The 24,499-nt window shown below is 35.5% G+C and overlaps 2 protein-coding genes and 1 long non-coding RNA gene across 3 annotated transcripts; 2 read left to right on the plus strand and 1 right to left on the minus strand.

The window, feature by feature from the left end:
* The first annotated feature begins 4,116 nt into the window (after positions 1–4,116).
* On the plus strand, positions 4,117–5,202 carry LOC113705843 (uncharacterized). The gene has a single exon (XM_027227750.1). It carries the CDS (start codon positions 4,117–4,119, stop codon positions 5,200–5,202), a length of 1,086 nt encoding a protein of 361 aa, XP_027083551.1.
* Positions 5,203–5,210: 8 nt separating this feature from the next.
* On the plus strand, positions 5,211–5,522 carry LOC113705844 (uncharacterized). Its single transcript, XM_027227751.1, has one exon. The coding sequence runs from the start codon at positions 5,211–5,213 to the stop codon at positions 5,520–5,522; it is 312 nt and encodes a 103-aa protein (XP_027083552.1).
* Positions 5,523–14,349: 8,827 nt separating this feature from the next.
* On the minus strand, positions 14,350–22,527 carry LOC140013287 (uncharacterized). Its single transcript, XR_011820361.1, has 3 exons — positions 22,254–22,527; positions 15,309–15,371; positions 14,350–14,624 (listed from the first exon to the last, which is right to left on the minus strand). It is a non-coding gene; the product is annotated as an uncharacterized lncRNA (long non-coding RNA).
* Positions 22,528–24,499: the final 1,972 nt, after the last annotated feature.

Raw genomic sequence — 24,499 nt, forward strand, 5'->3', positions numbered from 1 at the left:
CACGTGCAAGCCGCGTGCTTTCCGTAGGAGACGAAGTGGGATTTTTGTTGTCGTTTGTCCGAGAATGAGGACCTTTGGTCCTTTGGTTTTTTTGATGATTAAAGTTGTTTCTAGCGACCATTTCTCTGGTCAACAGATGACCAACTGAGTAAGTTTATGAGGGTTGGTGATGGTTTGATTGATGACAAGTGTTAGGCGATGGGCTCAATGTACTTTTGCATGATTTTACGATTTTGCCCTTCTTTTAAAATCAACTGCACTATTGTATGCTACTGAGCTTCTTTCTTGTTTTCGTTCTCTTGTGAGAAGAAGTTTCAGCTCTGCTCTAGAGAGCTGCCAAAAATCGACTTTTTGCTCTTTCCCTTTGATTCAAAGGATTGAAACCTCTTTGTTTCTCCGATGTATGCAGAGGTTTCTATGCTTGTGGTGCCGCCTTTTCCAGATATCCTCATCATGGTCCGCGGTAACTATGCCTCATTTTCATTTTTCTTTTCTTCCTCTCTAACTGCTTGCTTCTATCTGCTGCCTTTTAATTGCGTTTCTTTTTTCCCTCTTCCTATTTTCTTTCTCAAAGTTGCTGTCTTGCTACCTTGTTCTGTCGACTTTAATTCCGTTGTTATTGTTTACTCTTAACTCCTGGTGAGTCTGTTGTCTACACTGTCATGTTTATTTGGTTTTTTACCCTAAATCTTATGGCCTGATTAGCTGTTACTGTTCCATTGGCTGTTTGCTTGCTTTACGCCTTATTCTTGCATCTTCTTTTTTCTTTTTTTTTACCTTTGCATTCCTTCCCACAGTCCTTCAACTTTGTGTTCCATTTCCCTCCTGTCAATGGTTCTTACTTCCCTATTTTTTTTTCCCCTTTTGTTTTGCAATTCTTAGTGCGTACAGGTTAGCTTTCCCCACCTTCTGTTTGATAATTTTTACCCTTTTCCTCTTGATTTCCTTCTATTTTTTCCCCTTTGTTCTGTGCTGCCTTTTATAGCACATTTACTCTTTGCCATTGTATATTCTTAACCTTTTTCCCTCTCGTTGTTTTATTGGGTACAGAAGCAGGTCTGTCCTCTTTTCTGCTGCTCTACTATTGGCTAATAGAGGCTTGTTACATCTAAGGTTAAGGTGACATCGCTTATCCTCCCTTCTACATATGCTTACCTTTTTTGCTTTACCTGTTAGCTTGTTCCTGGCCAATAAACGTTTGTTCCATGCTTTTGTTAAAGCATTCTTTTATGTTACAAGGTTTGTTCAGCCTTTTGCCTGCTTTATGCTTATCTGCTTGGTTTCATGGTTCTGTGTAAGACCTGTGCTTTACCTTTTCTTTCCTCTGTTTCTTTTTGGAGCAGAGTCGTTTGATGCATGCCTCATGACTCTGTTATGCCATTTCTTTGTGTTACAATTTTCCTTGAACTTTTGCCTCCTTTGTGCTTATTTTGTCGGCCTTATAGAGGTGCATTAGAAGTGTATGTTAGACTTTCTTTTCCCTGCTAAAGTATGTAGTCATCAGATGGATAAGAATGCTATGCGGCGCAAAAAATACTCAGAAATGCCACCTCTGAAGAAAGCGGAACTTTTGCGCTATTGAAGAGAATCTAGAGAAGCAAAGAAAGCTGAAAAAACTTTAGCTGCGCGCGTTCGCAAGGTTCCGTTAGGCTATATGGAATCTGATGTGTCGTTCCCAAATACTCATCGCATGCCATGTCATGGTGAGGATCCAGCTTCTGTGCATTCTTAGCCGTTGGGAACCACAGATGTTGTTCTTCCCACTGACAATGCCTCTGCGATTGGAGAAGTCTTAGAGTTCATGTTGCACCCTCTGCCTAGTCCCTTTAGTAGTATGCTTCTTCTTTCTTTGGCAGAGAAATTCCTGTGTAGATTACACCTCCTCCTCAAGGTATATCAGCGTTGCTTAACGTCCACTTCCTTGGTCTGTTTAGCTCCCGCTATTTAACGTCATTTAACCTTATTCGTCTTTTTTATTTGACGTTCTTTCCCTTGTATCTCTCAAATTACGTATACCTTTGTTCATAATTGCAGAGCTTCCATTCCGTAATAGCCTTGTACCAGCTAAATATCAAAGGTCGCCTGCTAATGCGGACCCAAAAAAATTCCCATTCATTCTACTAATTTCTAGCTCAGTGATGCATCAGCTAAAGGAAAACATAAGAACCCATTGTCCCTTTCACCTGAAAATGAACACTTGATAAACACTGAACACTCTGAAGTTAATACTAGGCTCATTTTCTTTGAATTCCACCCTTACCAACTCTGAACAATCAGGCCAAAGAGAGCTTGCTTCTAAAAGCAATTCTTTGTTTGCTAAAATTTTAGATCCTGCTTTACCACCTCCTTGCACAGGTACTGCCTTACCTTAGCCTATTCATTATGTTCGCAGAATTACTGAGCTGCTTTGACCAGGCTATAAATAATGAACACTCATCTTTATAGTCTGGTTTCTGAACACCTTCGACCTTTGTTACCTGTGTACCTTTAAAAGGCTCTGGCCTATTTTAGATAGCTTATTCAATTCTACAATTCGCAGCCGTCTTTCCTCTTCGCGAAGAGGAGCTAGCCAGGTGTGAGCTAGCATCTGGTTCTTTGGAGATGGCTAGCAGAAAAGTCACCCCTTCTACTAATCCATCTATTAGTCGGCCTCGTAGTAAAAAATGCAGTTCTCCTCAATCTGTGATCAAACAGAGATCAGGTTGGAATTTGTTTCTGATCCGACTTAGCCATTGATTAACTTAGATTCTGATTTACCTAGATGACCAATCAGAGTTAATCAAATCGTTCTTGTGCACAATAAAATTGCAGCAATGAAACAAGCAACTCCGCGTTCAGGCATATCTCGGCTTGCCAATATTCCTGACACATCTCTGGTTCTGCCTGATGCTCCTGATTGTGAGCATTATGGAGCAAAAAGGTTCCATTTGGAACCTCCTACCTTTTGCTGCTCAGGAAGGGGGAAATATCTATCGTTGCTCCTCTAATGCCTTATGATTTGAAATGCCTATTCATTGACAACAATGAAGAAAGTGCTCATTTCAGAACCCATGTTCATACTTATAACAACAACCTTGGCTTTACATCCTTTGCTGCGAAGTATGACTCTGAATTAACAAAGAACACAAAAGGTGTTTATACCTTCCGTGTTCAAGGTCAGGTTTACCACTTTCTTAATGGCCTTGTTCACTTAGGCGATAAACCATCTGGAATCCAATTAGATTTCTTTGACATTGATGAAGAATTAGCAAAGAGGTTTGATAACTCTGAGAAACTGCGCGAAAGCACTTTAAGATTCCTTATGCACATTCTTTCTAATAATCCTTATGCTTGATTCTTTAAAAGCCTTAGAGACGTTCCAAACATTGACAATCTGAACATTGTCCTTAATTGCTACCCTTCGCCTGACCAGTGCGTATATAATCTTCCCTCTACCTCGCAAGTCGCAGCTATATGGACTGAAAGTGAAGATCAGTCGTCTGATAGACACACTAACATTCAGGTTTATTCTCGTTCAGCTGGTAGCCATAGGATTTAACATTACTATGACTGTTATGACCCTTTACAGTACCCTCTATTTTTCCCTCGTGGTGAGTGTGGCTGGCACCATGGAATTAAAAGACTTCTCAAGAGGAAAAGATGAGGGGAAGCCTGTGAGGATGATATTAATAGCTTCAATTAACTCCTCATCAGAGTTAATTGATTTAGAACAGAGAGGCGAGTACATTCCTCCCTTGCTATAAACTACTAAATCTAGCCATTGCATTATATCGCCTAATCATGTACAAAATATTTCCCTTCTTTATAGCTGCTGATCGAGAAAAATCAGAGAAAGATACTATGTCAACTAGGGAGTACTACTATTATAGGTTTCAAATAAGGGACAATGATGAGTCGATGTTGTTGCACACTCTTAGATTGCTACAGCAGTTTTCGGTTGATGGTTATGTCAAGATAGAAACATCTAGGCTCGACTTCCATAGACATTGACAAAAGAAAATACGGTTTGAAATTCTGCAAGGAGTTCTTGACAGTATTTCTATTGGCCAAACTGCTACTTCTAAGGTTGGTCGTAAGATCCTTTTGCTAGCTTCCTTTATAGGCGGTCCAAGGGATATGAGGCGCCATTACCTTGATGCAATGACACTGGTGCAAAAATATGGAAAATCGGACATTTTCCTTACAATGACGTGTAATCCAGCGTGGAAGGAGATTCAAGAGAATTTGAAATACCATGAAAAACCTCAAGATCGGCCAGACCTTCTAGCTAGAGTTTTTAGAGCCAAATTTGAAATACTTAAAACAGAAATTCTGAATAAGCAGATCTTTGGTGAAGTTGCTGCATGTGCTTATGTGATCGAGTTTCAAAAGGGAGGCTTTCCTCATGCCCATTTATTATTGATCTTAAAACCTGGTCATAAGCTACTTAATCCGGACTCATACGATAAAGTGGTTTGTGCTGAGTTGGCCAACAAAGATCAATATCCTCACTTATATGCTCTTGTTGTAAAACATATGATCCATGGCCCTTGTGGAGACATGGATAAATCTTGCCCTTGCATGAGAGATGGAGTCTACAAAAATTGCTATCCAAAAAACTTTTGTGCTCAAACGACTCATGGTGAGGATACTTATCCATATTATAAGAGAAGAGATGATGGCAAGAGAGTCAGAGTTCGCCGATTTACTCTTGATAATAGGTGGGTTGTCCCTTATAACCCTTTCCTGCTTGCTTTATTTGATTGCCACATCAATGTGGAAATCTGTTGTACTCTTAAGCTCGTGAACTACTTGTATAAGTATGTTTTCAAAGGACATGATCTGGTGAGCTTTAAGATTGTTTCTTGTGAATCAGCTGATGATATTGATGAAATAAAAGATTTCCAGAAAGGTAGATGGGTTTCGCCTCCAGAAGCTTTTTGGCGTATTTATGAATTTAGGCTCAATGAAATGACTCCAGCAGTTTACATTCTTCAAGTTCACCTTCCAGACCAGCAGTTTGTTTCCTTTGATAAGAATTCTGAGTTGTTGCAATTACTGAGTAAAATTGATTTTTCTAAAACAATGTTAACTCAGTCTTTCCACATGAACAGAACAAACCAAAAAGCCCAAAACCTGAAATGCTTCTATAGAGAATTCCCTGAACATTTTGTTTGGTCTACTAAATATAAAGAGTGGACTGAAAGAAACGTCAAAAGGTGATTGGTAGGATGGTGACTGTTAGTCCAAGAGAAGGAGAAAGGTATTATTTGATGTTGCTTTTAACCAACATTGCTGGACCGACCTTTTTTGAAGACCTTTTGACTATTAATGGACAAAAATTAGCTTCGTTTAGAGAGGTCGCTTTGGCTCTCAGACTTTTGTATTCTGATGCATACATAGAGGACACTCTTCAGGAGGCAATTGCGTTTCAAATGCCGTCCTCGTTAAGGTTATTGTTTGCCACTCTCCTTGTCTATTGTTCTCCAACAGATCCTAGGTCGCTTTGGAAAAAAGTTGAACTCGAACTCTCTGCTGACTAGTAGCACCAGCAACTGTCCACTGGACTTTCTTCTCCTAAAATTAGAACAAAGGTCCTGCTTAACAGCTCACTCGAACAAATGGGCAAAAGCATTGCTGATTTTCACTTTGTCTCCGATGATTTTTCGAGTTGTTACCCTAAAAGGTTAACAAAGGAGATTGAAAGTGAAACAAACTTAGCAGTAGCACCTGAGGATCTGTTGTTGGCTCAGAAGTTGAATTCTGAGCAAAAACATGCCTATGATCTGATCCTAAAAGCATGTTTTTCCTTAAAAGGGCAAGCTTTTTTCATTGATGGCCCCGGCGGCACCGGTAAAACATTCCTTTATCGGACACTTCTTGCCACTTTACGATAGCAAAACCATGTTGCGATTGCAGTAGCAACATCTGGAATTGCAGCATCAATCCTTCCCAGTGGAAGGACAGCTCACTCGAGATTCAAGATATCACTTGATTTCTCGAAAACTAAGAGTTGTCAGCTTAGTAAACAAAGCTCTGCTGCAAAACTCCTTTCTCAATCTACACTTATTTTGTGGGATGAAGCTTCAATGGCTAAGCGAGAAACAATTGAAGCATTTGACGAATTGCTAAAAGATTTAATGGATTCAGATTTACTTTTTGGAGTAAAGATAGTAGTTTTCGGCGACGATTTCCAACAGACTCTACTTGTCATTGAGCAAGTGACTAAAAAGGTTCTCATAGAGTTGACCTTCCCCATCTCTCCTCTGTGGCATAAACTACACAAAATCAACCTCACAGAAAACATGCGAGCTATGTTTGATCCAAGATTTTCACAATTCCTTTTAAGAGTAGGAGAGGGAAGGGAACCTGTCGATAATCAGGGTCAAATAACTTTATCACCAGATATAGTTATTCCTTATTACGATAAAGAGGAGTCTTTAAATAGGTTAGCTAGTTACATATAATCAAATTCTTTTCGTTTTTATTCTTATTCCTTGTACCTCCATTATGAATGAATCTTCTTATACACAGGTTATTAGAAACCGTCTTTCCAGATTTGAACCTCTACTCGCAGGATCCTTATAACCTGATAAATAGGTGCATTCTTGCTCCTAAAAATAGCTCAGTTGACAAACTCAATAAAATAATGATTAGGAAATTTCCTGGAAACTTTCAAACTTATATTAGCTCAGACAAGACTGTTGTTGATCAGCGGCACCAAGGTGATTATGAGGACTTCCTCAATTCTCAAAATCCTAAAGGTTTTCCTCCTCATAAGTTGTTGTTGAAAGAAAATTGTCCGCTAATGCTTCTAAGAAATTTAAATCCAGTTGAAGGTCTATGCAATGGAACGAAGTTAATATGCAGAGATCTCGGACAGCACACGATCTCTGCCGAGATTGTTTTTGGGCATCATCGAGGGAAAAGAGTTTTTATTCCAAGGATACCTCTTCAGTCGTCTGACAATGACCAAAATGGCATTCTTATTCTTAGATTACTGTCTTGTTGGATCTTTTACTTCCTATTCATTTATGCATAAACTTATGTGTTTATAGGATGGCTAACTTGCTGCCAATGCGAGATATTATGCCTCACATGAAAAATTGGAGCTGCATTATCATTGTTCAGGAAAGGCAGCAGGTCACAAGCTCAATGGAAATGCCAACAAGAAAACAGAAGTTTGTTTTCTATGATTCAGAGGTTAGTCAAAACTACTGCTCAGTTTTAGATGTAATCATTTAAGTGCACTCTTCTTTTGCTCTCTTAATCCTGTATTAATTTCACCTCTTTAATCAGGGATCAAGAGTCGAAGGAATCATCTTCAATGATGACATTCCTAGAATGAGTCAGATCTTGCAGGTTTATAAAAAGTATAGAATCTCCAATGCTGAGGTTAGACCTATACAGCCAAAGTTTCAGACATCTGACCTTATCGTTCAATGGATGATCAGTAGCAAAACTGTCATTGATGAAGTTGCTAATGATGATGAAGTCATGCCTGTGAAATTCTGCTATTTAAACTTTACTGATTGAGTTCATTACATGGACGACAAAACTAAATTAGTGGGTGAGTCTTTCAATGCTTTACTCTTGATATGTTTACATTCTGAACCAAGTTTTTTATAATTGCCTTCTCTCTGTTATTCATAGATGTGCTAGGAGTCGTGATTTGTGCACTTGAGAGGAAAACAGTTGTCAAAAACTCAAGGTAATCAGATGTTCAGAAATTTGTCCTGCTTAATGAAGAGTAAGGACTTTAATCTTCAGTTTAGCTAAACTTCACACTGCCTCTCCTTCTTTTCCTCTGCAGTCATTTTTTCCAACCTGTGACTGTTATCTCTTATCACAAATACAGATCACAGACAGTGCTATTGTCTCTATGAGATAGTTTCCTGGCTAATGAGGGATAAGAAATACTATCTAAACTTCACAACTATCCTGTGATCATTGCTCGCAGAGTCAAAGTGCATAACTATAATGGTCTATTCTCATTTTGATTTTTAACACTTTTAACGTTTATCCTTTCATATTTGCCTACAACACCTACAAATCTTTCTCCATTCTTTTTCATCATATAGGAGTCACACTTGGTGCTTGGTTTGATTCGGCGATTCTTGTTGATCCGTCTATACAAGAAGCAAGAGAACTTAAGAACCGGTACAATAAATTTTCAATCATCATTCTCTACACAGTTTAGCTTTAAATGTTGTTCTGTCTTCCAATTCTAACTTTTTTTATGCCTCCTTCCACCCAGGGCATTGAGGAGCACTAGGTTGATTAAAGAGATTGTCGAAAAAAAAGACTATATTAAATATAATCCAGAGCTGTCATTAAAATTAGACCAAAAAATGACTTGGATTTGTAACATAACTTCATCGCAAAAGGTTTGGGAGTGTATAATGTTGCCTTCCTTTCCATACTTTTCTCGTTTATGATCATTTTTTTTATGATCATCTTTTTATACTCATGCTTGCTCGTCTTTTAGACTATATGGGTGAAGGCACAGATCTCTTTTGAACACATCTTCCAGAAATATTGGTACATGAACTGTAAAAACTGTTGCCGAGCTACAGCAGCAGACTATGAAGTTGTGTTTACTTGTAACTCATGCAAAGAGAAACATCCTGCAGTGCCTAGGTACTAAATATTATATCTTTTCTATATTGATTTCTGTTCGTCGTTATCTGATACTGATCCAATCAAAAAATAAATTCCTGCATATTGTGTGCCTATTTTCAGATGCTGCTTTGATATCGATTTGACTGATAGCACTGGTGTGATACCAGCTTCAGTATTTGGCAAATTAGCAGAGAAGCTATTGACATTTAATACACTAGAAGCAATGCAACATTTTAATGAGGTTCATACCTATAAATCTTAGTGCTGAAGGTATTATACAATTTTTACTCTTACTTTCGTTCTCTTAATAGAATGTTGAACTTCCACTCGAGTTTGTCCATAAGGAGCTTCAATCAAAAACGTTTCTACTTCACATCAAACCTGTGCAAACACAACTGGCTGATGCAAGGCAGTGTTGCACAAATATATACTACTCTGAAATTGATGATAATGGTGATTCTGTCCAGTTAACAAGTCAAACAAAAGATGTCTCTCCTTTTTCCTGGCAAAGAATCTAACACTACACAACTGGGGACTCCAGGTAAATAGCAACTGGCTAGTTTTTATTCTATGCTTATCTTTTACTACAAATGAATAATATGACATATCAAAAAATTTTGCTCGTAGGAGAAAATAGTGCTCGTTCAAAGATTTGTGTTCGCCTATTTGAAAGGTTTGATGAACCTCAAAGCATTGAACTAGATGACGATGAAAATGCAGATTGCAGCTCTAGCAAGAAGCAAAAACTAAACTAACTTGTTGCTGTTGAGTTTTACATCCGTCTACTTCTTAGATTCTATGGCTAACATGCTATCGTTTGTTTTTTTTGCAAGGTTGCTTATACATTGTTAGAAGGGTCATTGATGTATTAATGAAAGATGTCATTTTGTCCATCGATACCCCTTAAACTCCTTTTGATTTGGCAGCTTTTAACTTTGCTGATAAACTGCAATCAGCAACCACTATGTATCTGGATTGATGCTTTACAACTGTTATGTACTTGTTACAGCATCCTTTTAATTCGCCTTTTGCTCTATTCAGTTTGTAATTGACTTCTTGATGGATGCACTATTTGTTATACATCAATATTGCATAATTCCTTTCTCAGAACCTATTCAAGTCTTCCCCTATACACAGCTCTCTTATTGAATACCACACCTACTATTATGACCTGCACTTACTCCGCCCAACAGCTTATACTCGGGAATCTATTATCCTTAAAATGTGTGGTTGTTAAAACTTCAATAAATTTAAGGAAGACAGCTTTTTCCTTTGTTCAAGCTTCAATAAATTTAGGGAAGACAGATATGACAAATCATTAATCCGCTTACCTATGAAAAATGAGAGCCAGACTAACTATAAAAAAATTTATTAAAAAAAAATATCAAACGTCCGTTCTTTATATATAACTACTACTTGAATAGATCATCCATCCCAGACAAAGCACAACAACAAGCTAACTTTCCTGCTTCTTTCCCTGAGTTATTCCTAACGTTTGGCACTTTTCTTTGGCTACATATAATTACATCTTTGACACTTTTTTTTATTAACTTTTCCAATCAGATCAATGGCAGAAGGTTTATCTACCTATGAATTACCAAACAGCAGCTCGATGGCCTATTGTTTTCTGCTGAAATGCAATCGCAGAGGAGAGGTACAATTCTTTCTTTCATGTGATGGAAAATACATGTTAAAGATATACAGTACAATCATATAAGTTCATTCAACATTTCCTATTCTTCTCTCCTAAAACACAGATTCTACTTGCTGAATTCAAACTATTACTTAATCAGCATCAGAGCAATACAATCATTCTCAGACATGGAATCTATAAATAGCCTGTCGTGATCGGTGATCGATCGTTTAAAGAAGGTTGGGATGAATATTTCCATGAAAATATCACTAACAGACATGATATGTTGCTTCTACAGCATATCGGCGATCTTATCTTCGATGTCATCCATTTTTCTGAGCTGCAAAAACAAGTTTACCTATCTTGGATAGTTCCATTGCCAAATTTATTGCAGACTGGTGCCGATCATGCACACGATCAGTTTATGCCTCGCTTTATATCATGCAGTTACTTGTAGCAAAATTCTCTCTAATTTATTAGCTGCTAAATAACTTCAGATACTGCAGATTCTATGATAATTCAACAATGGGTTGCTTCATCAATAAAACCGAATTTAACCCAAAACCTCACTGATTCGGTTTCCTTCTATCAAACCTTTAACACAGCAACACCAGACACATTGGTAACCTATCCTTGCACTTTTCTTTTTCCCTGTCTTACTGCATTCCTTTATACCAACTCTATATATTATCTTCTCCGATCTGACTTTCATTCATTTCTATTAGAAAATCCCAAGATTCATCAATCATTTTGTTAATGAACAAAGAACTCCAACGCTTCTTATTAGGACCGGAGAGAAACTTACAGAGATTGGTGTAAAAGGAAAAAAACTAAAAACAAATTGGAGAAACTTCGTTCTTCAGCATCGGTTGCAGCACAATAAAGTCCTTGTCTTCGTTCCAGAATCATCGACTACCTTCACAGTTTTAATATTTGATGATGATGGAGTCGAGAGAGTCTTTCCATGGTCTTGTATCTTTAGAGTTTATTCTGATGGTCCTACTTGTCCCTAGCTTCTTTAGTATGGTTTTGGAAATAAACTAAATTCGCTTTTCTCTTCAAGCATTTCATCAGACATGGTCAAATTTTTTTTTTTACATTGAAGTGCGCTATATGTTCCTGCTAAATTCAACTGCATTGCAATGAAATTATGCATGCAGCAAGTACATTACAAATACCTAACATCTATTCTTGCCACTAATTTCCTTCACATAATCAGTAATTAATTTTATTTACTCTACCATGAAACTCATGTACACTAACAATTCCACATTTCTATTCGTCGGCTGGTTATTCCATTCTTCCAACAATAAACTTCGATCACGAGACATTTCCATTGACTCTAAAGACAGATTGGATCGCAGAAGATCCTCTTTCAAAGATATACAATCCCTTCGTTCTCATTGTACACCTACTCCATACCATGTATCACACTTCCATTCTCCTGTCCAATATTGTCACGTTAGTTGTTCCAATTTTCAAGTTACATGCAAACATTACAATAAACAATATAGAAACAATTAAACAGCATCAAAGTCAATGCTTATTGTAAATTTAAAAAACAGCAAAAATAATCAATCTTCCACAGAAAAATAGCAAAAAAATGAATAGCATTTACTTATTGTTTAATATTTTTAGATCTCGCATTTACTTATCCCAATGCATCGTCCCATTTCTACATGAATCAAAACCATACTGGTGAGCTTCAATTTTATACACCTCGATTTTTCCTTTTCACTCTTTTTCTCAACACCACGTTACATGCAAACTTTTATTTACTCGCATTTTCTTACAACATTGCTTATTTAAAAGCTTAATCATTTTATAACCAAACAACTTAAATGTAATGCATATGATTTATGATATTTCCACTTGAAAATCTGGGCATTTTCTGGGCAACATGAAATTAACATCGCGTATTGCGTGGTGATCCCCTCCTAGTCTTCCTAAATTGATTTGTAGCACAAAATCCTTTTTTGTCAAAAATCAGTTAAAATTGTCAAAAATCGGTTAAATCAGTGACCTGGTTTGACTGGGTGACCCGGCTCTCAAACTTTTCTTTCTTGTTTTTCTGAAACATAATTTGAGTTATCTAAATCGTAACATTTTCATTTATTAATAGGAATAAGAAAACGCAATCCATTTAGTATGAAAAACCAAATCACTCGTTTTACTGAACGATCTATAAATCAAGATATTTTCATTCATATTATCTTATCAATTTAGCATCAGTGATTCCAACTTGCATTATTTTGTTTTAATTTAGTTTTTCAAGTAATTTTGGAGAATGGACATATTTTAGTCATGAATTTACATTTTTTATACATAATTATTAGGTGTATATTTGATTACAAGTCAAATATTTTTGAAATATTTGTATGATTGGCCGAATATAAATGAAATTAATTTCAATATTTTTGACACTTATAAAAATATAAAATAATTATGACATCATGTTGATGTTAGTAGATTTTTTAGAACAGTACGACTGATCCAACCAGTTGAACCTTAATTCAATAGTTTAGTCGAGTCAATATCCAGTCTGAGTTTAACACAAGCAAGAGACAACAAAGAAAAGATCAATGAGAGACTGGGCACAATTGATTTAAAGAAGGGATCGACTGTATTTTATGACCGTATTAATGGAAACAAATGTACACCCTTGGACTGACTTGTGATGTTTGCCTTGCATCCTAAATTTGTGAGTAATTTGGAAATAGCCTCCATGTCCAAATTGGCGCCAAGTAAGGTAAAATTATTGGGAAGAATAAAAAGTATTTGTCAAACCATTAAACGAACTGAAGTTAGAATAATCTAGGCAGTACATTAATTATTTTGTAAAAACCATCTGACAAATCAACATTGTTAAGATATAAATCAATACCTAATCAAAGAGTTATGAAGGTTTGAACATAGTTGTTATTTAGTGTAGATGAGTAATCATAAATATAATTGACATAGTGGCTTGCAAACTATAATTAAAATAGTAGATGATTAATCATAAATATAATTGACAGAGTACTCCGAGAAAAGAAATTTATGATTGTAAATGAATATTGATAATCATAATTGACATAGTAGATTTCAAATGGGAGTGAAGATTGTAGATGAAAATATCAATAATCATAATTGACATAGTGGCTTTTAAATCGGAATCAAAATTGTACACTAGCAATCATATACATAACTAACATAGTGGCTTTTAAACTAAAAATTGAGATTTGATATGAGTTTCAATAATAGCAATTGACATATTGGATTTCAAATCGAAATCGAAATTGTGGAAGAGTAATATTAAACATAAGTGAAATAGTTATTTTCAAAGTAGAATCAAGATTGTAGATGAGTAATTCTAAACATAATCCACATCATAATTTTCAACTAAGATAGCAGTAGACAGTGGATATACTAAATCAAATGTTTGAGGGAAAACATAATTGAGATGTTGTCAATCAAGTGACGTTGACGTCAAAATCGATGACAAGTAACGATTACAAGTATAAAGTGTAATGTATAATAGTGATCAAACCCGATTGAAATAGACTGAAATTGTTTTCTGATGCAGATATGTAATTATAAACATATAGTACATAGTGGTAATGACGTAGAAATCGTAATGGACATGAATAACAAATGTTGTTTTGCAAAGTCTAAATTGGAATCACAATTGATTAAATTGGTGAAGTCGCATAGATAGATGAACGATCATAACAATAATTGACACAGTTCAAACCAAGGTATAATAATTTAATTTGTTTGCAATGAACTAATTAATTTATAAGCACTTGAAGAATAAGAATTATGGAATGAAGGTTGAAAACAATTTGAAATTTTTGTAGTCAAGTAATGTTGAAAATTTTTGAAATCTGCCTAGTTGCTCCAAATTCTTGAAGAATAATGTAACAGCCCCACATTCCCCTAAGGCGAACCAAAGGGGTTAGCGGACTGCCTGCCCAACTCTCGCCAGGACTACAGATCAGTTTACGTCGATCTAATACGTTCCGGAACTCACCAATGTGCGCAAACAAGTCAAAATCACAAAATAAAAAAAAATGAAAATCGAAGCCGATGATGAACAGTACCGTCCACGTCCGACTCCGGATACTAGGCCGAGAGTAGCCAAATTTTTTCTTTTGCCGTTTGAAATACGAGTTGATCCGAAATCCAACCAAATATCAACCAAACATATATACATTGAAATGTAACATTTACAAGCCAAAGCGGCATATCAAAACGATTCATCATGGATATACATGTTCGGTTTGCCAATCAAAAGAAATTGAACCCAATACACATCAGGGTTTCATTCAAAGAGTTATCCAAAAGATACATTTACATGAGCTCAACTTGACAACCAACTAACACAACCTTTTTCAAAAGTGGTCATTTCCTGTAAGGAAAACAAATGGAACGGAATGAGCTTAAGGCCAGTGAGTTACTACCACATAAGCAACAAAGATCACATAAGTATAATCTTTCATTTCAAGTACACAATTAAGAAGTAAAACAAGTCGGTAAAAGGATGCGGACGGCTCTCAAGAGACCATTTCCACGCTTACATTCTTGATCCAATCTCATTGACTCTCCGTCAACGTTTATGAGTACCAACCGTAGAACCCACTTCACTCCCATCCCTTCCACCAAACATACCCCAACCGGGCCCGCACTCCAATCAGTAGCTTTTGATAATACTCGAGTATACCGGAACCAAGAGTCTCATTACTACAAGATTCCCCAGTACAGTCCCCGTGGCATGTCAATTTTCACGACCAAGCCCTCGCCGGCTCGATTCAATTGACTACCTACGGGGTCGAGCTCAGTAATACAGTAAGGCCGTTGGATATTCGTCCAAACGACACCAAATCAGTTTTCCATGAATGGAATTCAATATCTCATATAGCAAGTGCAGTATTTCAGTAAAACGGTAAACAATCATGAATGGAATCACAAGGGGGTGAGGGCGGTCAAGTACACCCTCACCTCAATCACTTCCAATAGCCAAATAAGCCTTCAAGGCATCAAATTCACATATAACAAAGCCACATTGTAACATTTAAGTGAGTAGTATACTCACCAATCAAGTAAGTGATGTTTCATACACCGTGGTCAAAAGTGCGTCGTGAACCACCGTCACGCCCTAGAACACGCAAACAAGTACAATGAGACTCGATAATGAGTCATAAAACAATGCCAATCACAATCCCAATAGAGTTTTATAAACATATACAAGCATCATAGGCAACCAGAAATTTTTGGTAAAGTAACTAGCTTTGGCCCAAAAAAAACAGTTTTGTCCTCATTTTACGGTAATGACACCGATTTCACTACGATTATCGGATGAGGGTGCAAGATGCACCGTTTCGAAGCTAAGAAACAGGGCTACAACAATGTAGAAGGTCACTCAGTCAAATTCCTAGCACAACTAGGTCAAATATGCAAAATACCAAACCAGAACCGCAATAACAGGTTTGCAAACTGCATTTTGCTGTAATCAGTACAACTTAGTCTGTACAGGTCCAAATTCGGAAATTCCAAAGGCATATGGTAGCTAAGACATCAAGTTACATTTCATCAGAAGACCTCAACAACCAAATCCAAAGCAATTCCAGTCAAAACAGCCAATTACAGGCGCAGTTCTGCCATCCTGATGAACCCAGAACAACAATAGTAATTTCGACATTTCTCACTCTACACTACTCCAAATGACCTAAAATTTTACAGGCACCTCAAACACATCAATACCTACAACTTTCATGTTTTAAGCAAAGGCCAATTCGGTCTCTAACCATATGATACAAAATCGGACAGAAAAGGGGGTTATGAAACCCTAACTTTTCACATTTCCTTCCAAATCCAAAATTGGTTGCAATTACCAATTATTTACACCTACTAGAGTCATTAAACATCATTTCCAACCATCATGGACAGCCCCAACCTCATGATCAAATTAAACCAGAAAAATCACCATTAAATTGAAAACTTCATCATTTCATCCAAAAGCAAGAAATAAATCACAAATGTCATCACTTTAGCTTCCACTAAGCACAACTCAAGCTTCATTAAGTGTAGGAGGAAGTTCAAACACCACTTACCTAGAACACAAGAGAGGGAGAGTTGTAGGACACCTTAGCTTCCTTGAACACTTCCACAAGATCACTTACTAGCACCAAATGGAGGGATTTTATGGAGTAGAAACAAATTTAAGCAATTGTTTTGGAGGATTTGAGCTAGTTGGAAGCTTGAAAATTGGAGAAGTTTTCTTTCTTTTCCTAGAGAGAGAGCCGGCCAAGAAGTTGAAGACAAGAATGAATTTTGTGTGATTTTTGAGATATTTAAGCAATTGGTCAAAAAGTCAAGAAAATGAATAGTTGTCCTACAAGTGCCACCATTCACCAAGTGACACTTGTCACTACATTTAAAGCATTTCTATCCTTTAAGTCTCTCTCACATCAATCACATCTCAACCTCTACTTATCTCTTAACACCCGATAAATTTCAACCAGTATCCGAAACTTAACCTAATTGGCCGACTTTTTCCGAACTTTTCGCACTAGTGGGTCCCACGTCCGATATATATCCTTAATTTTTCAAAAACTCTCCAATACTAGAAAAATCATTTAAAAACATAATTACTCATAAAATTCACCAGGAAAATTTTTTCCTAAGCCAGAAAATGCAGAAAACATGCCATTAAAGGGGATAAACCCTAGGAAAATTATTAAGAGGAATTTACGGGTTGTCACAAATAATCTCAAACATGAAAAGTGAAGTCTGAATATGAGTAAGGTGAATTTATGAACAACAAATTCAGTTAGACCAACTATAATGGTGAAATGTTATTTGTAAACCAAATGGCACATTGAATAAATTTTCCAAATTGCTTAAAGTATAGGTTTTGTAGTCAATTAGAAATAATTATATAATTTATTTCATATGTTAACATGTGGTTAAATTAGTTATTGTCCTCCCTACCAGGAAAAAAAAGAGTAAATCAAGTTTAATGGAAGGAAATAATTTAATAGCATGATTCTAATATGGATAGTTAAGTCTAAATATGAGTACAATTGTATTAATGATCAATGAAAATTGCTGAGTATCCATCTTCATTTTGAATTTGAGTTTGTACATTATCAATATATGCTTTTGATGTACGCCGATTACCCAAGCTCAATCACATTCTGATATTAACTGAGCGGGACACATTCTGAGTTGTTAAACTTTCATTAGTTATGTTCAACATGCATGGAACTAACAGTATTCCTTTGGGGCATAGTAGAAACATAGTAGGAGCGTTTTGTATTCCTGAGCAGACTCGTTTAGACTAATCTATGGTGCAAAGTTGAGTTAGCTTTGTATAGTAGGAACAACGAAAGGGATGAGAACAACACATGAGCACGAGCCAGGCAAAGGACAGCTGAGGGAAATAGCTACCAAAGATCGGGCAGAAGGAGTTCTAAACATGAGGCTTCCTATATTATATAGACTGTATTATTGTAAATGAACATGCACCCTTGGACAAGTTGTGGCCATGTTCTATGTGCCCAAAAAATGGGGGATACACAGGAGTAGACCACAAATTGCAAATTGGCACGAAGAGAAGTAAAAAATAGTGGGAAGAGTAGAAACAATAGGACCGAATTTGTTCAAAAAAAAAAGAACCGAAATTATATATATCTAAACCGTATGTATGATCACAAATCAAGATTATTAAGCTGTAAATGTTTACTTAAAAAAAGAGTTATGTTGATTTAAATTGAATTGTTAGTTGATGCAAATGAGTGAATATATACATAATTGACATAGTGGCTTTTCAACAAGAATCAAAATTTTAGATGAGTAATCGTAAACATAATTAATACATTATTTCAAGAAATCAAAATTTGTGGTTGTGGATAAGTAATCACAGCTAATTGCTCAGATTATAGGTGGAAAAAAAAGTCCATCAAATGTAACTCTGTCAAGTTGCATGTACTAAACTATGGCTATCTGCTAACTAAACACGGCAGCCAATGATTCGCCGATAATGCTGTCATGCTGACTTGGCATGGAAGCATTCAAAAAAAATTTTTTTTTGAATCAATTAAATTTCGATCAAACCAAAATAGGATCAGTGTTTTGGGGTTTTAGAGATTAGGAATTAGGGTTTAGATAAGGTTTTAAAGCAACAGATAGGGTTTTCAATAGGGTTTTGAGGTTTTAAACCAACAGATAGTGTTTAGAGTCTATGTTTTAAACAAGAGTAAATCTTTCCTACACTGACAGTGTATACACTATCATCATCGGATTCATGATATGTGTGCAAAAGTTGAATTTCAAATTCAAATTTTGCGTAGTTGTCAGTCATCCAACACTGATAGTGTATACACTGTTAGTGTAAGAAAGATTAATCCTTTAAACAATACCGTACTCAGACTTTTACTCCTTTTTTGTTGGGTAGGAACCAAAAGGGATGCCATGTTTGTTAGATTAGATACTATCACGCCCCATATTTTGAAAAATAATAATCTAAGTATTTAGAAAAAATGGATTTATTAAAAGATGAATGAATTGAAAAAAACAAGTTTTTGATCTTAGAGGACAAATAAATAAAGGAAAAATGCCTAAAATGGGACTTAAAACATGCAATGATTTGAGCCCAAAATAATTGTTTAAAAAGGATTTTTTTAAAAAAATAGGAGTCGCTACTTGGTATCGAGTTTTGGTATACCAAATTATCCAAAATATGTTTTTTAATAAAAAAAATAAACAAAACCCTTTTTAGATGACTCCAGGTCTTCGAAAAATAAGAGAAAAGAGTTCGGAAGTCACGGTTGAAAGAAGGAAAGGCAAAGATTTGATCTAAAGCACCCTTTCAACCTAGCCAAGAATAATTGCGTGATTTAGTCGAAAATTTTCTTAATCTAACCTATAAAACTTATCGCATTTAGATGTTTTACATGGATGCAAATCTAGACCTAATGGATATCGAGAGGGTCAAAATATCTCTTCAAAATTTAGTTTGTGCAAATCACATTAATTGTGATGTTCAAAAATAATTTTTAGAAGAGGTCACGAATATGCAAAAATGAGACACGAAGAAAAGAAAATTTATAATATATAAATATACGTGACCTGTCACGCCCCATTTTTTGAAAAAATAAAATTACGGGTTATACAAATGAATTTTTGATTAATTTTGAGTGAAAATGAGTTTTTGATTTTTAGAAAATAAACAAAAAAGGCCTAAAATGAGACTTAAAACGTGCGACAGTTTTGGCGCAAAATAATAGTCTAAAATGGGTTTTTAAGAAAAAATAGGAGTCGCCACTTGGTATTAAGTTAAGATGTACCAAGTCACCCAAAATGTGTTACTTAAATAAAAAAATAAATGAAACTCTTTTTAGACGACTCCAGGTTTTCGAAAAATAAAAGAAAAGAGTTTAGGAGTCACAGTTGAAAAAAGAGAAGGCAAAGATTTGATAAAACCAAACCTAACGCATCCTTTTAACCTAACCAAAACTAGTTGCAAGATTTAGTCAAAAATTTTCTTAGTTTAACCTATAAAACTTTTTACATATAGATGTTTCTACATGGATGCAAATCTAGACCTAGTGAATATTGAAAGTATCGAAATATCTCTTCAAAATTTAATTGGTGCGAATCACATTAATTGTGATACCTACAAATGATTCTTTAGAAGAGGTCTAGAATATGTAAAAATGAGACTCAAAGAAAAGAAAAAATTATAATATATAAATATACATGACCTAAAAGAAAGGAATGCAATATGACGGGTACAGGAGTTAAGATTCGTGACTTAATTTTTCCTTTTTATAGAGGAGATACGACCATACTAAGGCTGAGAAACCATACTTGTCCATTTCCCATATTTGAAGGGTAACTCCCCTAATCTAGTCAAGCAAATGTACTAACCTATTTTTAATTTTTCTTAAATGGAATGCAAGTCTAAATGTCATGTTTCGTACATAGGAATAAGGGATATACATATAGAGGAAATATAATTTAAAAAAGGATCCTAAAAAGTAAAAAATATGCATGAAATGTAGTAATTGTCACGCAAAGAATGTGAATCTAGCGTGTGGACAATCCCTAAGGGTTTAGCATTGGACTAACTCATATCTATAAGTTCTCACTAGCATTGGGCTAGTGAGAAATCGAAAAAAATGACCACAACTAGTGTTGGACTAGTGTGGTGACGTCATGCATTTATTATAATGAAATAAATCATATAAAGTATAATAAAAATGAGTAAACACATAAGGCGCATAAAGCATGAAACACGTAGGCATGATATCTAGATGTAAAGGTCCTAAAGAAAGCGAATAAACACATAAGCACGCAAGCAAAGAAATGTAGATAAAAGCCTAACTATTACATTCGAGACCCTAACTACAATTTAGGGGGGGAATTCTAAAAATAATAACCTAACTATTACATTCATCTTAACTAAATACATTTTTTTTAACAAAAATTAAAACCTATCAATTACAGAGGCTAGCTAAATGCATGTCTTGAGCATCTATCTATTACAATTTAGCATTTAAATGCATCTCGAATAATCATCAAAATTAATATATGAAACTTGAGCTAAATAAAACGAGTAATTAAATAAATAAAGAAAACACTCAAAATCATGCAATTACACATAAAACACATAGGAGCACATGAAAGATTTTTAAATAATAAAAAAATACATCCCTTGAAGTAGTAGCTAATTGAGGTTGGATTTACCCTATTTATGCTCCAAAATGAACAAAATTATCAAGGCATCAATTTAATTATAAAGAAATAAAAATAATCATGAAATCTACCAATTAAATCACTTAAATGAAACATAATTAACAATTAAAGAAGAAAAGCAACTTGTATTTAATAAATCAAAACTATTAGGGACCTAATTACAAAATTAAAAAGTTTTGAGGGTCAAATTATAATCATTACAAAAATTAGGGGTCAAAATGAAAGAAAAATTAAGTTTGGGGACCAAATTGAAATTAAAATAGGGACCTAATTGAACAAATCAAAGTTTTTAGGGTCTTAATATAATTATTCAAAAGTTCAGAGACTGATTTGAAATTTTCGTCACCAGATCACTTAATAAAAGGCCATTGGGCCATTTTCAGAATTTCTTTGGGCCAAAGGCCACTTGCCTGGACCGAAAGCCCTAAGAAAAAGAATAGGTCAAGCCTACTCTTTTTACCAAATCAGCCCAATCATAAATGCATGGGCTCTGGTCTCCTAACGCAAGCCAAAACCCAGAAGAAATAAACCAAACCCACTCTTAAAACCCAACCAACTATTATTACCCCAAAACCTAAACCATACTGCTAAACCCAACATGATAAACAAATGAACTAAATTATTAAGCCACAATTATGACCTAAAATCCAAAATTAATCTACCCGGAAGACTAATCAAAATATAAAAAAGATGATTAAAATCTAAAAGGGCGAAATAAGTTTAACTTTTCCAATTTTTGGGCCATGATAAAATTAGGCAAAAGTTGAGGGGTTAAGTTGCAATTTTTGGAGATTTCCATGCACCTCCTTCGAAGCTTTCCTCTACAGCTTCTGGGTTTGCTATAGAAGTTCATTGAACCAACCAACATTCGCACCCAATCGCACGCATGTTGCATCATGACAAGGAATACAATCAAAACTTTATTCTAGGGAACAAACAAATCCTTTCCCTAAACCCTCCTAGCAAAATCACCCAAAATGTTAACCATGGCTCCACAACTTCAAGTTGAGGAAAGCAGCTTCTTGGACAAACAGATGAAACAGGAAGAAAGGAAATGGAAGCAACGAAAGACAAAAAAAATGCATAACTAATGGAAACTTAAATCTAGTTAAATTTCACAGGCATTGTTCTCCCCTTTTAATATCAGAAGGAAATAATACCAGAAAACCCAAGTTCATAGCTCAAAACTTCCCCCAGATTCATGAATAGAAGAAAACAAACAACTTTTGTTCATAGGCTTCGAATAAAGTCCAGTACATAACTTTGATTGTGAACTTACAGAGATAAATAAACAAGAGGATTTGATGGAAGCCGCGTGGATTCTTGGAACGAAGTCAGGAGCAAGTTGCTGCAGAAAAGCAATGATGAAGCCGCTACTTTGAGCCTCGATTTAACTAGTCTGGAGCTGTTTTTTCCCAGAAATTTGGCGCGGAACCGAGTTGGTTCGTCAGCCTGGTCTCGAAAATTTTTTGCAGAAAATTTTTCCTTTTTTTTTTTTTTTCCTATTTTCTCTCTTTCTCTTTTTCCTTGCTGTTTTCTTTCTCTTTCACTGACCGCCGCCTCCTCCTTGTCCTTCTGTGTTTATGAGCCTTTTTATAGGCACAAAACACCCCTTCAAAACCTAAGATTAATGGTGCAGATTTACTGCACTTTCTTGGAAAACTTTGAGCCATTAGATGGCTCTTAATTCTGGAATTTTCCTGATGTTTGGATCAAAGCCAGGTGGCTTGATACTGGATTGATCCAATGGAGCGAAAAAACGGAGCGAAATGAGTGGAAAACACGGAAGAAATGGTGCCTACAATTCTGGTACTATTCATTGCTGGTTTTTGTACTAGCAGGAGAAAGGAGACGCGCGCGTGGCTGCAGATTTTTTTTTTTAAACTGATTTTGTTATTTTCATTTTTCTTTTTCTTTTTTCGATTTTCTTTTTCTGTCCTTTTGATTTTTGATTTTTTTTCTAAAATGATTTTTCTCAAAAAATAGAAGTGAAACAAAATAAATAAAAATAAAATATATTTTAACTAAAAGTGAACAAATAAATTATAAAAATAAAATAAAATGATAAAATTTTGGTGTCTATAGCTTGCCTCTATACAAAACTCAGACAAAAACATAGACACCAAATTATTTATCTGCCTAACTCAACTGTAAACTGAAACAAATAGATAAATCTAATGGATTGAAAAACCTACATCTAAAAAATGAAAAGGGTTGGTGGGATAAAACCCAAACCCAACAAATGAAAACAGTCAGTGGGATAAAATCGGAGCCTGTCGAGGTTGGTGAGATAAAACTCAAACCCAACAAATAAAAAATGATCGGTGGGATAAAACCCAAGTCCGCCGTGATTGGTGGGATAAAATCCAAATCCAACAAAACAAAGTAAAAAAAAAAGGTCGGTAGGATAAAATCCAAATCTGTTGAGATTGGTGGGATAAAACCCAAACCTAACAAAAAAAAAAAAAACGGTCGGTGGGATAAAAGCCTAGCCCGTCGTGGTTGTTGGTGGGATAAAATTCAAACCCAACAAAATAAAAACGATCGGTGGGATAAAACCCAAATCTGCCGAGGTTGGTGGGATAAAATCCAAACCCAATAAAATAAAACGGTCAGTAGGATAAAACCTAAGCCTGTCGAGGTTGGTGGGATAAAACTCAATCCCAACAAAATAAAATGGTCGGTGGGATAAAACCCAAGCCTATAGAAGTTGGTGGGATAAAACCCAAACCCAACAAAATAAAAATGGTTGGTGGGATAAAATCCAAGCCTGTCGTGGTTGGTGGAATAAAATTCAAATCCAACAAAATAAAAACAATCAATGGGATAAAATCCAAACCTGCCGAAACAAACGTTCGCATGAAAATGTATTTGAATCCAAAGGTGTGGAGTGATTTTTGTCATTGTTCTGAATCAATATTAGACTCACTTAAATGATCAATGTCACCTTTGTAATACAAATTGCCCTAGTGTAGATCGAATTTGAATAATTGTTGTTTTCCGTCTCTTCAAGAAGGCATGCATAATTCAATCCTGCAAAAGAGAACAAAATAATCGCATCGACACCTAATGCCACCACCGTGCGGTCCCTTGAGCCTTGAGAACCTTGTAAACGCAAGTCTTTTGACATCAAGAAATTGTCTGATTTTAAAACTCTGTATGTCCCCTTCTTGATCTGTTAGTACCTGTATTCAATCAACGGTGCTTAAATCATCAGAAATACGCTTGCGCACTAATTGCGATAAACCATAGGGATTGTCTCTTGGCTTAATTGTATGAAAAAATAAAATTTTTGGATAAAATTCACAAGAATATAATATAATGATTTTTAATGAAAAAACGACTCTCATTAGGTCTATGAAAATAAACTTGGAGACTCAGATACAAATTTGAGTGGTTTTTCTATAATGAGAAAACGTCGCATTTGACCCTTTTGGATATCACGTTTCTGAAATTCGGTATTGCCAGAAGAACCTCAACACGAAGAGAAACCCAGACGAACTTAGTCACCAGCTTCACAGCAGT

This window comes from Coffea arabica, chromosome 8c, assembly GCF_036785885.1.
Source record: "Coffea arabica cultivar ET-39 chromosome 8c, Coffea Arabica ET-39 HiFi, whole genome shotgun sequence".
Classification (NCBI taxonomy): Eukaryota; Viridiplantae; Streptophyta; class Magnoliopsida; order Gentianales; family Rubiaceae; genus Coffea; species Coffea arabica.